The sequence below is a fragment of the Trifolium pratense genome, linkage group LG3 (assembly GCF_020283565.1).
Source record: "Trifolium pratense cultivar HEN17-A07 linkage group LG3, ARS_RC_1.1, whole genome shotgun sequence".
NCBI lineage: Eukaryota > Viridiplantae > Streptophyta > Magnoliopsida > Fabales > Fabaceae > Trifolium > Trifolium pratense.
Genome location: NC_060061.1, coordinates 2,398,472 through 2,413,337, shown reverse-complemented (window position 1 = coordinate 2,413,337; position 14,866 = coordinate 2,398,472). Strand labels below are relative to the sequence as shown.

Here is a 14,866-nt window from a genome sequence, read left to right as displayed (position 1 = left end):
GAGAGAGAGGGAGCGATTTAAGAGAGAAAAAAAAGAAAAAAAAATAGACATTAGTTGCTATGATATTGCATTAAATGACTTCTTATCCTGTGTAATGTTGCACATGTTAGAAAAATCCTTACAATAATAATTGCCTAAATGCTTAGTATAATCGGCACAAACATTATGCACTCCTATATGATATTATTGATTAAATTTAAATGCATTGCATATTTAATTTTAAAACCGTTTATGAGACTTAATAAAATTATAGTTTGAGAGTGAACAAAAATTGAAACTTTTATTTTTAGAAAATTATATTATACTAATTTTTTTGTTTTAAGTACAAGTTATCTATGTGTCAAAAAAAAGGTACAAATCATCTAAAATACTAAAATAATTTTTTATCTACTGCAAAACAAAATATATATTGTTCAATACCATAAAATTTTGTTATGTACTATATATATTTTGTCTGGTATTTAATGAAACTAACTATAAGACTTTCCCATGCTTCTTCACTTCACAATGATTTACAACACATGTGTAGTTGTAGTGCTGCTTATAGTAAGATAAGATCCCACCCACACTAGAGATCGACTAGGCTTAGTCATGACTCCCTCCCTCAAGATTTATAGTATGTTGAAGTTACATCTTTTTTTTTGGAGCCTGTAGTTGTTCTTTGGATGGTAAGAGTACCTCTTATATTTTTTCCATTGTAATTGGGGTTAGCAGTATTTCGTATTAAAAAAGAGCATCAATCAGATCAAATGGGGTAAGGATCGTCTCCCGTGGGTTTTTCCTCTAGTTAAATCTGGACCACTCTTTTGCTTTTTTTTCAGCAAGTCAGACTAATAATTTTTTTTTGAAGGGTGCAGATTTGCACTGGAATCCCTCCTGTGAGATTCTCACGAGAGAGGATCCATTCCCGATCAAATGATATGAAGATTCAATAGTAACATAAACTATACAATGCATATAGAATTTGTGTTGAGATTAGTGCAAAAATGAGAATATAATAAGACTATGTTTGGTAAGGCCAAATATTGTGCTTATAGCTTATAGTTTATAAGTTATAAGCTTTGTTTAGTAACAGTCTTAAAAAAAGAGCTTATAATTTATTTTTCAAACGCTATTTCAAGTAGCTTATGAGCTTATAGTTTATAATTTATCAATTTTTCTTCCAATTTTGCCCCTATCATCTTACTTGAAAAAAATTAAATATTAACTAAACATTTTTTTTATGTCATTTCATACTTATAAGTTAGTTCAACCGCTAATTTGATCAAACACTACAAATTCAACCAGTTAGTTTATGAGCTATCCGCTATAAGTTCATCCGCTATAAGCTAGTTTATCAGCTATTCGTTATTTTTTATCAAACAAAGCCTAAGTGACATGGACTCAGAAACATTTGTACTAAATGCATGTTATGGCGATTTTATAAATTAGGTGGAAAATTTTGTTTGGCCGTGTAGCCTTTCACACTAGTTATTTGAAAAACCGGTGTAAATAAATTTTGCTATTTAAGTAGCCGATGACAAAAAAAAACTAAGTTCAAATTCATTTTCACATGGTATCAAAATTTGGAAAATGGACGATTGAAAATAATTTATGAGGGGTTTTACCCTCATAAACTATTTTTGGTAGTCTCACTTGACAAAACAAAAACATAAATTTTTTGAGGAGTTAGCCCATAAAAATTTTAAATTTTAAAATAAAATTAATAATAAGTTTATAATTAATTTTTTATTTTGAAAATACTTCAATAAAATTTAACAATTTTTTATTAAAAATATACGAATAACATTAATTATTTTTTAACAAATAAATTAATCACATAAAAATTAAAAAACAAACAAATTAACAATAAACTTATAATAATATATACTAACACGTGTGTAAAAAATATATTAACATTACAGGAAATAAATAGAAGCATATATTCCTTTTTTAAACATTACGGATTATATTAATATATGTTAAATAAAAATATAAAGTTGAGATGGCCGAGTTGGTCTAAGGCGCCAGATTAAGGTTCTGGTCCGAAAGGGCGTGGGTTCAAATCCCACTCTCAACATATTTTTTTTTTAAATAAATTTGGAGAGAGAGATGAAATGAGATATTTTTATTGAAGCAAATGGTAAAAAAAATAATATATTCTTGTAGTATTGGGCCTAAAAAGAAATTGTATCAGTTGAGTCTTATTTGGGCTGCTTACTTTTAGCAGTTTCTAAACAATTGCAAGATGCATCCACCTCCCGTGAATCTTTTATACCCTCCAATATTTCAATTTTGCCCTTGTAAAAAGATTTGGTTCGCAGAAACCAAATTTTTACTAGTGCAAATTCAGAGTAAATTTCGGATTTTAGAAACCGAAATTTGTTTTCAAGGCAAAAAAAAACTTCGGTTTCTACGAACCGAAATTTTTTCAAGGGCAAAATTGGAAATTCAGGGGGATAAAAGATTCACGGGGGTGGGAAGAGAAAACATCTATTTTCTGTGAGTACTCTAAATTTGAGCCCAATTGTCATCTTTTACATCTAAGGTTGAAGCCTTCAAGGTTTGAAAATATGCATTGAATTTTGTATTTAATTAGTTTGAAACATTAAACTATAGTATGCCTCACATAGACTTTGTAAGAATGGGTTATGGGGTCAACAATCAAGAGTTGATTTTAGAAAAAAAAATAAATAAATTAAGAGTTGATAAATTAATGGATATGTTAGATGGTTTATACTTTACTATACTAGTTTGCTCACCCATACCCTACCTAATGTTGTCTCATAATGGTATGGTAATACCGTAGTACAATATTAAATGAGGTCAAAATTCAACATCTAGGTAGTGTGCCAGTAATAAGGACTAAGGAGCTAGACAGGACCATCTAAGCTGAGATTACATTGAATTAACAACCCCACATTCAACTAGATTTTTTAAGTTATAGGAAGAATTGATATGCTCTTGTGATGTTAGTATTTTTCTTCTTGTTTCTTTTAAATCTTCAATAATTCATTCATAATATCTTGTTCAATGTTCATAATTAATGTATGATTGTTCAAAAGATTTAAATGGGACAAAAAAAAAGATGGCTGATTACAACAACAAAAAAATAATTGATCTCCAGTGTAAGCAAATTTTATATAACCACTGGAATTTTAGAGTGATTTTTGCTAGGTGGTATGTATGCGTATGCGAATACGGTAGTTCATCACTTAATGAAAGCCTTATTTTTTATGCTAATTCAAATGTGAATTTTATCAAATATTATAATTTTTTCCGCTATAAACTAACTTATATATTATCCGCTAGCTATTGTTTGGTTATTTTTTAGTTAATCTTTTGTTCAAACTGATCAATAATATATCGCACAAACAAACACATGTTATATCTACAACTGTTTTAATGATGACAAATATTTGACATAGAACTTGTTTTTAGGTGAGTGTTACTCTTGACCACCTTCATAAGTGGCTAATTGTGAATAATGTGGTATGAGATTTTCAAGTGGTCAGGGTTGGTGATCGTGATGCCGTCAAATTTATTTTATCTTTATGATTATATGAGTGAGGCGACTTTATCTAAGAAGTCAAAAAATGACTTTAGGTTGGCGTGGCATTTGGTGTTATGGTCGATGTGGAAAGCACGCAATAATAAGGTTTTCAATAATATTGTGTTGGAACCTTTGGAAATTGTCAAGGATGTTAAAATAATGTCATGGAAATGGAGTGTGTTTCAACGATCGACAATATCCCCGTGCCTATATTATGAATGATCTTTGGAGCCCGGAATTTGTTTTAATAGTTGATGGATCTTTAGTTTTGGGAGAGTGGAGCTGCTGTGTTGTTTGGTATTTTAGCGTGGTTATGTGGGCTTTGGTTGAGTGCAAGCTCACACTTCCTGTTTGTATCTTTTTTGTTGCTTTCCTTTCTTGGCTCTACTTGTTCCTTGATAGTGGGTTAATAACTATTCAAAAAAAATTTAAAGAGTTGGAGGTCCAATATTTAAGTTCTTAACAAAAAAAACTAACATAAAAATTTGCCATTAAAATAAATTGTGAACCAATATAATGTTTAAAATTATCAGAAACTCTATTAACGATCGACAATACTCTTTAGAAGTAAAAATTCATGACTCTCAGCTTAAACTCTATGAAGTACATATTTATTTTTGGTTATTTTATTCAACTAGTAGTAATTAAGTTATTATCTCAATTATGTTAAATAGTGCACCCGGTGCACTAGTTAAACACATAAATTTTGTCTTGAAATCCGTACATTCAATGTATTGAAAGTGTAAAAAGTTATTTTAATCAACATTAACTTTATGTTTTATTTCTATTTTTGGTATACTTTTGTTTAACGTGATCTTATGAAAATAGAAAATAATTATTAACTCCTTCAAAAAAAATAATAATTATTATTATTAACTTATACGTTCAAGCATGTCGTCAATAAAATTTAAATATTTTTCAAATAATGGTCCACAATAAATCTCTTAAAAAGTTGGTCCGAATTTGTTTCTATTTCTAAGCAGCATCAATATGGTTGAATGTTTGAGTCAAAATTCGTCTTGATTTTAGTACTTTGACAAAATCAAACTATGGAGTAGTAATTAAATGAAGTTTTAGTAGTATTTCATTATTAAACTTAGTTATACTATGATGTAAGCAAGTTTACGCGCCACACAAAGAAGAAAGAAAGAAAGTATGACCTGCATGGTGAAAACAAAGAAAAGAGGCGTGTGTGCATCACAAGGACACGCCACACGGATATACCATGTTGGTGTTGGCCCCACACGCGCAAAAGTTACAAAGACTACAACTCACAACTCAACAGTGAAAGTTGATACCAGCAGGCACTAGAGGCTAGAATAAGTTACGTCGAGCTAAGTTTTGTCAAGCTTGAATCTGGCTTATGACTTATCACTGACTTAATTTTTAGGCTTGTATCTGGCCTTTTGAAAGATTAACGTGGACGGTTAGTCTGTTTAAAAGTTCATTTCATATGTATATTTTTAAATAAATAATTATATTTATTTAAAAAATTATTATATTTTAGAGAATTTGACTATATTTCAATTCTCGTTTATAATAATACATTTATATATGTTAAAAACTAATGTAGATTAATAAATTTAAATTGCTTAAAAAGTTAATAGATTTATAATTTAATTAAAGTACAAATTTTAATATATAAATTATAGGTTTAATTAATAAAATAGTCCCTTAAAGACATTTTTGGTTTCACATAGGTTCCTTAAAGAAAAAAAGTCCAAATAGGTCCCTTAAAGAAAACAAAGTCCGAATAGGTCCCTTAAAGATATCTCCGTTAATCAGTTTGGTCCTTTCCGTCCATTTTTTCGAGGACCAAACTGATTAACGGAGATGTCTTTAAGGGACCAAACTGATTAACAGAGATATCTTTAAGGGACCTATTCGAACCTTTTTTTCTTTAAGGGACCTATTTGGTCTTTTTTTCTTTAAGGGACCAATGTGAAACCAAAAATGTCTTTAAGGGACCATTTTACTAATTAAGCCTAAATTATAATTGTAGTAAAAATATTATTCATACTAACTTACATAGGCCGGCCTAGTAGACCTCAAAGACTAATTGTGTGACTACATTTATTCAAAATCGGACGGACACAAGTGAATTCAATTTCTTCTCCTTTAATAACTAATGTATCTAATTCGATAGTGTTCTGAACTAGGCCTAGACCCAATAGCTGAGCAAGCCCTTCTCCTCAACAGTCGAGCATGGCCCAACTGCGGAGTAGCCCAAGATTGTACGACTCAGGTCGATGGACACAATATCTCGCCATATTGTAACATCCGACATCAGAATGATGGACATTTATTGTACATTAAGGCTTCCAATCGTTTTTCGACAACCATTGATGACAATAATATGCCCATCAATGGTCTTGATCCAGCGTCGGGGGATATATATGCTCCTCATAGAGAGAAGTCGGGTACATTTTCTTACATTCTTAAAACTTTACTCCATTCAACGAAACATAAGAGGAGAACTACCGGACAAGGTCGATTCTAATCGTGATAAGATCAATTAGTATCATCTAAATAAATCATTTACCTCGTATTTAATAAAAAAATATATTCCCACCGTCCCCAAATATAAGCAAAAATGAATCAAAAAAATTTGATGCATTTAATTAAAAATTTGGACTAAATAAACTTACTTTTACCAACTAAGTTTTGCTTATATTTTAGGAAGAGTACGAGAATAATTAGCTTTAAATGTGAGAGTTGAGACCATAGGAAAGTACATCAATAACTTCAATTTCTCAGTCATACTCATACCCACGGACCACAAGAGAATCATTAATTATACTAAATCCAATAATAAAATCATTCACAACTCATATAGTTCTCCTCCAAATATTGAAACTTTCAACGGTCAACATTCAAATAGTAACCCCTAATCCCCAATATTCAGTCACCTAAACTACAATACAAACAACCCCAAAAAACTTAGTCCTTATTTGATTCCAATATTTAATTTTTTACTTATTCAACCACTCATGTTACCTAGCTTTGACCCACGTACCACACACCCTTCCCCTCCACATATATAACCAACCAACTCAACCTTCTCTTCATAAATCATTCACAACACAATCCTTCATTCAAACTTCAAACAAACAAAAACAAAAACACAAATTTCATTAAAACAAACAAAAAAAAAAAAAACATTTACATAAGAAAACATGGTATTGTCATGGACAAGAAGAAACATGTTCCGTCGTACCCACAAGGCAAAAGAGCAACTTTCCGGCGGCGATTTAACGGTGGAGGAGATAACAATCCCAACCCATTTCCGGTGTCCGGTGAGTCTAGATTTGATGAAAGATCCAGTAACTTTATCAACAGGAATCACCTATGACAGAGTAAGTATCGAAAAATGGATTGAATCTGGAAACAAAACATGCCCAGTTACAAATCAGAAACTTTCATCTTTCGAAATCACACCAAATCATACAATAAGAAAAATGATTCAGAGTTGGTGTGTTGAAAATATTTCTTATGGAATTGAAAGAATTCCAACTCCTCGTATACCTGTTTCTAGCTACGAGGTTTCTGATGTTTGTACTAGGTTGTTGTCGGGTTGTAGAAGTTTGGATGAGAAAAAGTGTGTTGAGTTTGTTGGAAAGATTAAGGTTTGGTGGAGAGAGAGTGAAAGGAATAAAAGGGTTATTGTTGGAAATGGTGTTTGTTCTGTTTTAGCAACGGTTTTTGATTCTTTTTCATGTGTTTCATTTGAGAAACATGTTGTTATTTTGGAGGAGATTTTGGAGATTTTAACATGGATGGTTATGACTCCTTTGGGCGAATCAAAATCAAGATTGTTTTCGTCGTCGAATTCTTTAAGTTGTTTGGTGTGGTTTCTTGATGGTAAAGATTTAGGAGCAAGACAAAATGCTGTTTTGTTACTTAAGGAAGTTACAAATGTTGAGGAATTATCAAAAGTTGAAAGTGTTGTTGAAGGTTTAATCAAGATTATTAAGGAACCAATTGGGTCAAGTGCTACAAAAGCATGTTTGACAACAATTTTCAAGTTGGTTTCATCAACTAAAAATAGAGTTGAAATTGGTGAAAGATTTGTTGAATTGGGTTTAGTTTCATTTTTACTTGAAACAATTGTTGATGGAGAAAAAGGGATAATTGAGAAAGCACTTGGTGTTTTAGATTGTTTATGTGACTTCAAGAAAGGTATTGAGGTTGTGAAAATTAATGCTTTAACTTTACCTCTTGTGATTAAGAAACTTTTGAGGGTTTCTCCATTAGCTTCTAGTTTTGGTGTTAGTATTGTTAGGAAGATATTATGTGAGAAAAAGGAAGAAAGTGTTTTGATTGAAGCAATTCAACTTGGTGCTTTTCAGAAATTGTTGGTTATGTTGCAAGTTGGGTGTGAGGAGAAAACAAAGGAGAATACTACTGAGTTGTTGAAATTGTTGAATGGTTATAGAAGCAAAGCAGAATGTGTTGATTCTTCATTAGATTTTAAGTATCTTAAGAACTAAGAAAATGTTCTAAATACTGATTCATGAGAATTTTTTTGATGAATACTATTCATGAGAATGAGATTCATTCTTTTTTTTTTGGTTTTTGTATAGGGTATATTCATTCATTTATAGAGACTAAATTCTTTGATGTATAAAGATACACACACATTAATAAAGTTCATAGAAATTGTATGCTCAAAAATTTATTTATTTATTTATTACTTTCATGGTCAATTTAATCTGGTTCGGATGTCAGTTCTGCCATCAAGTAGTTTCAGCCCTCTTCTGATCGTAGTTGCGGGGATCGAACCGTAATCCTCCCTATCAAGTTCAGCATCAATCACTATTGAACCAACTAACGATTGGTTGCTCAAAAATTTATTTTGATTCTTGGAAATTAGTTCTTTGGAAAATTGATATTAATTACTCCCTCCGGTCCTTATTATAAGGAACACTTTAAAAAAATCACACAGACCAATGAAGCACATTTAACATAGTTATTTTCATTTAATACTCTTATAAATTTTAATTTATTCCATGTATACCCTTATTTAATTACTCTTTATTCAACTAACTTACTTATTTTTAAATTATCTCTCATAATAAATAAGGGCATAAGTGAAATTGAACATTTAAAACATTTGAAAATTGGTCAAAGTTTCTTATAAAAAGGACCAAATTTTTTGCCCTAAGTGTTTCTTATAAAAAGGACCGGAGGGAGTATTTGCAAGGATACTGCAGTTCTCTTTGTAAAAAGCTTTTGAACCCATAAATAGAGTTTTTTTTTTTTTTGTGTACATATAAAGAAATCTATCTCTAACAAATTAATACTTTTTCTAACTAAATCTATAAATAGAGAAATATATATTTCATATCTTCATAAGTCTCTGTGAATCGATACTTTAATTAGGACGATACAACCACTCTCTTGTGTCGGCATATTATTATATCTATAACTATAACAAAATAATAATACTTTAAATTTGGATCCCTTATTTTACATTTATTATCATTTCATATATGCTTTGGCACAAATCTTTTACTAGTAAAAAGAAGGTTGAGTTGCTCATAGGCAAGCATTTTGATGATGTGTCATTCTAAGAAAATGTTTCTAATCTCTATTAAAATCTTTTACTTATTTCTTTTAACTTATTAAATTAATTATCTAAAAAAAACTAAATTAGCATCATCATAATTGTATGCATCCTTTTACATTCCTCCAAATATAACTTATGAAATGAGAAAGTTTAGTGACTAATAGGTTCACTCTCACTCTTTATAACCACCACCCCACATTCTTTTTCTACTCATTTCTAAATCTTAATATTTGACATTTTCACTCAATCTTTGAGTGTATTTCTACCATGGTGCTATGTATTGATATCCAACAATATTCATTTGTACTAATGTTTAGTTTTTGTTCTTCATTTGTAGGTTGAAAGAAATAATTTTTCACTACAAATAGAATGTTAATGGATGAAAATGTCGATATTCTCAATTACTCTTATTAAATTATATTGTTCATTCAAAAGTTATCTTTAAAATATTTTTTTTAGCATAACAATGATTGTAAGTAAACAATCTTATTTTTCTCATTTATTTATTGATATTGGTTGTTCATTTGTTATCGAGAACATAGAACGATTATATTATTTTAGTCTACTTACTCCAGATCCATGTGATAGAACCAGAGGAAGAAAAATGTATTTACTAATTTATAGATTTTTTGTTTGAGTCATCATTTACTTTCTCCAAAATAACTCTTGGGTACGTATTCTTCAACTTTTAATAATGTCTTATGTTCTTTTCTTACTTTTCATGTATACCTTCACTAATTTATTGATTTCTATGGCAGAATATTGACCAAAGTATCTATTGAGAAATTTGTAAAACAAATGGTCACTCATATAAGAATATCTTATCATCTATTGTATATTCAGTTTCACCCTTTTATTATTTATCCATTTTGTATTTCATATTCTTCATATATGTTAATCCATAATTTTTATGGTTGGATATCTATTATATTGATCGGCCAAATTATCTCTTGAAAATTGATATAACATCTTCTTTTACTATTAAAAGGAAGCTTGAATTGCTCTTAAGCCTTCTTTGTGATGATGTAGCACCTCTAAGAGAATTTCTTACAAAAGAATATATCAATAATGAAAAATGAAAAATTTAATTAAAAGTGACCAACTAATATTATAAGACCTACAAATTTATATCTCGGTTATGGTTTAGAGAGAGACATAAATGATACTATGACCATCAAATTCTCATGATTGTTGGAATTCTAAAATGAAATTATCACAAGAAGATATATCAACAAACAATTATGTATTCTTATATAATGTAATTGAGAAAAAACTGAATTGCGCCATATTGACATTTTTGCGTCCAACTTTACTAAAAACTTCTCTGATAAACAAAAAAAAAAATCTTCCTTAGGAAAAAAAATTAATAATATGTAATTTTACTAAAGTTATTGTATAACTATGAATATAATTTTATATTTGATACCAGACTTTTTACAAAAGATAATTGATAAATACGAGAACAATATGTCTATTATTAGTCCATAGAAGAAAAAATAATTGAAATCGGTTATGAGATTTATTTTATGCTTAATTGCAAATAATTGGAAACACCAATTAATAGTGTGACTTTTGATTATCTGCAAAAGAAACGACACACTAAAATGAAAAGAATAAAACTCCATGTTTTATTGTGGTTTTTGCATAAAAAGTTCTAATTTCTTATGTTATAAATTAACCTTTGCATAGTTAATTTGTAAAAATATAATGCAATGATAATTAAACATTCATTACAATTAAATCTTATGACCGTTGGAATGCTTCTCAATGTAACCATGGACCTTATATAACTAATATCTATTCACCTGTATCACATACTTTTTGTTTAGTCATGCTCTCTCATTTTTTGTATTTAAATTATTTTGTATGTGTATAGACATTTTAGCAAATTATGTCTATATATATTTTCAACAAATAAGTCAGCCACTATATATCTTTATCTTTTTAAGTATATATATATGAATGTTATTCTATTTTCAATATTCATTTTTCACCTTTTTAAGTACTGAAGTTTAAAGATTGTTTTATGGAATAAATGTGGTCATTGCAGTGTGATGATTGTGGAGCACGTCAATTTGATCGGAAGTTTTCCTTCTATTTAAACCATGGATTTGGTATGTTTTGTAAAAAAAAAAAAATATGTATGTCTCAACTACATTAGAAATAATTTGAATGTATATGACCTATGCAAAAGTTTAGAAGTTAAAGGTTATAATTTATTTTACGACATCTCTATGAGCGAACTTTAAATTGCTCTTATATCTCATATTTTCTTTTTTTTTTTTACCAATAATACAATGAAGAGGAGTTAAATAAGCTATTTTAATATCTATCATTTAACTATATGATATTATTATATTTATAATAATTATTATTTTTCATTTATAAAAATATTTTAATTATATATTTAATCGAACCCGTGCAACGCACGGGTTTACCCCTAGTACATCATAACAGTAAAAGCGTTTAGTTTTTTGTGGAGTCTTTCACCATGCTTGACAGCGCCCCTCTAATCTTTTCACTACTGTCCGCTTTTCCACCATATGTCATGTTTTCATCATCAAGAAGTTCTATGAAGTTTCCACCGCCGTCCCCTTTTCCGCTACCACCCTTATTTACACCACCGATAATTTTCTTAACATTTCCACCACCGGCGCCATTTCCCCCACCAGGAATGGGTTGGACTAACCTCCCTTTTCCCGCATTTTGACCGGCAATACTTTTTCCACCTTCCCACCATTCCGTGCCACGAGGCCTAACTTTTCCCCACGCACCGTCAGCATACCCCTTTCCACCGCCCCACCATCCAGTTTTTCCACCTTCGTTGCCTTTCCAAATTGCACCTCTACCCGGCCAATATGCATAGCTATCTACCCTAATACTTGCCTTTGATTCTTCTGTCTCCCCAACTGTAAATAAATGAAAAAACTTATTAGATATAAATTAAAGAAAAATAATTGTGCATAAATATCAACTATTAAAATTTGTATACTTTGTTTCACATCCTGAGAAGGCTCAATTGGCACAACAAAGTTAAGTAGTGCAAAAAAGATAAAATGTATCGTTTTCATCCTTCCTACAATTAAGTTTCTTTTGAAATATGAATACAATTAGCCACTATTTATAAATAGCTTTAAAGATAAAATATATTGTACACTAATTTTTGTTTTGTATATTGTACAATAAAATATATAAAATATAATTTTTGGCTAGTTGATTGCGAGAATAATTAGTCATAAACACCTATTGAGACATTTTAAAGGTTTACATTTGGATATATTACGCAACTGAGGCAAGAAACTTTCGAACTATGACATTTGACAACGAGAAAATTATTAAGATCTTTGTTAATTTATTTAATTAAAATCACATTCTCAATTTATTATACTATAAATATAATGTTTGGCTGGCTGATTGCAAGGATAAATGGATAATGGATCATCATCACCTATTGAGCCATTCAAAAGTTACATATGTTTGATAATTTGATAAATAAAAATGACAACTTTTATAAAAAAAAATTGTAGAAAAATGATAATCATAGTGAAGAACAATTTGTTCATTATTCCATATATATGATCTATAACAAGCCATATATATATTAATTTATATTCACTTAAACATATGAAGGTATAATCCCCATGAGTCTAGTTCAATTGGTAGAGATATCACACTATATGTGTAGGACCGGGGTTCGAACCTCGGACACTCTATTTATTCACCTTTAAGATAGAATTTCTAAAAGAAAAAAAAAGTAAAAAATGAAAGTGTAATTAGCAATAGGCACCATATTTTAAATTGGACATAAAAAATGCTTATAAAAAAAAAATTGGATAAAAAAATCATTGATAATATATTGAGGGTTAGTTGGGTAAATTTCATTAAATTATTGGCAGCTACTTTTTTTTTGTTGTCATTATTGGAAGCGGAAGATAATGATTGTCGGTGTAGACAAAGATTGAAAACCATTACAATCAAGATGGAGATTATTAGGGTTGATTGCAATGTAAGTCTCACATTGCTAATGAAGGAAAAAAAGGTCAACGAAATTATATTGGAGAAGTCCCACATTACTTAGAAAAAAGTGAAGTAAGGGAGCTCAAGGCTATATATAGAGACCTCAAGTTCCTTGTTTTAATAATGCATCAGTCTAGTACTGGCGGCCGAAGGAAGGTTGAGGATAGTCTATGTGTTGTAACAACTTTCAGATAGTGATATTTTTTGGTTGTCGGTTGAGACAACAGCCGTGGGTTTTTCTCTGGTTTTGGAGTTTCCATGTTATATTCATATGTTGTCATTGTGTTCTTTCATTTTCTCTATGTCTGTTATTTCCCAACAACTGGTATTAGAGTTTTTGGTTTGATTCAGAGTGGAGGGAGTTCCGCGTTAAGGTTAGATAAAATTGATGTTTGGCTTGTGGAAAATCAAGTCAAGGATGTGTTAATGCAATCAGGGTTACACAAGGTGTTTTGGGCATGAAGTTGTCCAGGTGGAGCAGTATGTGTCCTTATGGTATTTCCGCTATACCCTGTAAAAGGACAAGTTATTGCTAAGGACTCAGAACAACACACGGGCATTGGTTGACATTGATGCAAGGTGTGTGGTGAGTTATCTCGATGGCCAATGAACTTCCGAGAAAGCCAACATGAAAGTTGCACCATAAATTTTCAGCAAGGTTTCGGGATATTGAAATCTTGGGATGTTTGAGTTCCAAGTGACGCAAATTCTTGGGATGGTTTAGTTACAAGTGAAGAAAATTTTTAGGATGATTTAGTTCCAAGTGCAGTGTACTTTTTATGGTGAAGAATGATAATTTGATTTTTCGGTATAAACAATGAGAATTATGATTGTCGGTGAAGACAATGATTGTCGGTATAGACAATGGAAGCGGAAGATAATAATTGTCGGTGTAGACAATGAAGATTGAAGTCCATTACAATCAAGGTGAAGATTGTTGAGGTTGATTGCAATGTAAGTCCCACATTGTTAATGAAGGAAAAAAGGTAAATGAAATTATATTGGAGAAGTCTCACCACAATGCTTAGAAAAGTGAAACAAGGGGGAGCTCAAGGTTATATAGAAACCTCAAGTTCCTTGTTTTAATGCACTTGTTAGTAGCACTTTAAGCTTATATTCGACTTTTTTTTGTTTTTCTCTATTACTTTTTTGTTAGAGTGTTGTGAGATGTAGTTAGGTATTTGCTTTGGAGAGTGCGGGTGTACTGGGAGCCGAGGGAAGGTTGATGGTAGTCTATGTGTTGTAACAATTTTCACATAGTGATATTCTCTGGTTGTCGGTTGAGACAACAACCATGGTTTTTTCTCTGGTTTTGGAGTTTCGAGGTTATATTCTTGTGTTGTCATTGTGTTCTTTCATTTTCTCTATGCTTGTTATTTCCCAACAGTAAGAACCATAAAAAACATGAGATTGGAGGAAATCGAAACATAAGAAAGACATGTTTTCATCAAAATATGGTTTGAAGAAATAAATAATGGTTTGAGTAGTGACAATGTTTTCATCAAAAGATTGCCATCCGTGGTAGCATGAATGAATGGAACTCTAGGTTACGTGATTCGATTTTCACGGAAGGCAAAAACTCTACTGAGAGAAGAGTAGAGAAGATCGTGAGTCGCAGTGCTGGGCCGCCTACTATATAAGAGTAGGGGCCTGAGCTGTTACAGTAAACAACAGAAATGAGAAGCCACAAACGATGCAGAGAGGAGAGGGGAATGAGTCGTTTGCAGTCGTATAGTAGAAAAAAATGA

At 30.6% G+C, this 14,866-nt stretch overlaps 2 protein-coding genes and 1 non-coding gene across 3 annotated transcripts; 2 read left to right on the top strand and 1 right to left on the bottom strand.

Annotated features, from left to right (window-relative positions):
- The first annotated feature begins 1,978 nt into the window (after positions 1–1,978).
- On the top strand, positions 1,979–2,059 carry TRNAL-AAG. The gene has a single exon. It is a non-coding gene; the product is annotated as a tRNA-Leu (tRNA).
- A 4,123-nt stretch (positions 2,060–6,182) lies between these two features.
- On the top strand, positions 6,183–8,206 carry LOC123913563 (U-box domain-containing protein 21-like). The gene has a single exon (XM_045964346.1). The coding sequence runs from the start codon at positions 6,709–6,711 to the stop codon at positions 8,020–8,022; it is 1,314 nt and encodes a 437-aa protein (XP_045820302.1). The 5' UTR covers positions 6,183–6,708; the 3' UTR covers positions 8,023–8,206.
- A 698-nt stretch (positions 8,207–8,904) lies between these two features.
- Positions 8,905–12,244, bottom strand: LOC123913565 (glycine-rich cell wall structural protein 1.0-like). The gene is made up of 3 exons (XM_045964347.1): positions 12,094–12,244; positions 11,546–12,010; positions 8,905–9,039 (listed from the first exon to the last, which is right to left on the bottom strand). Exons 1-2 carry the CDS (start codon positions 12,170–12,172, stop codon positions 11,568–11,570), a joined length of 522 nt encoding a protein of 173 aa, XP_045820303.1. The 5' UTR covers positions 12,173–12,244; the 3' UTR covers positions 8,905–9,039; positions 11,546–11,567.
- Between the last annotated feature and the right edge of the window lie 2,622 nt (positions 12,245–14,866).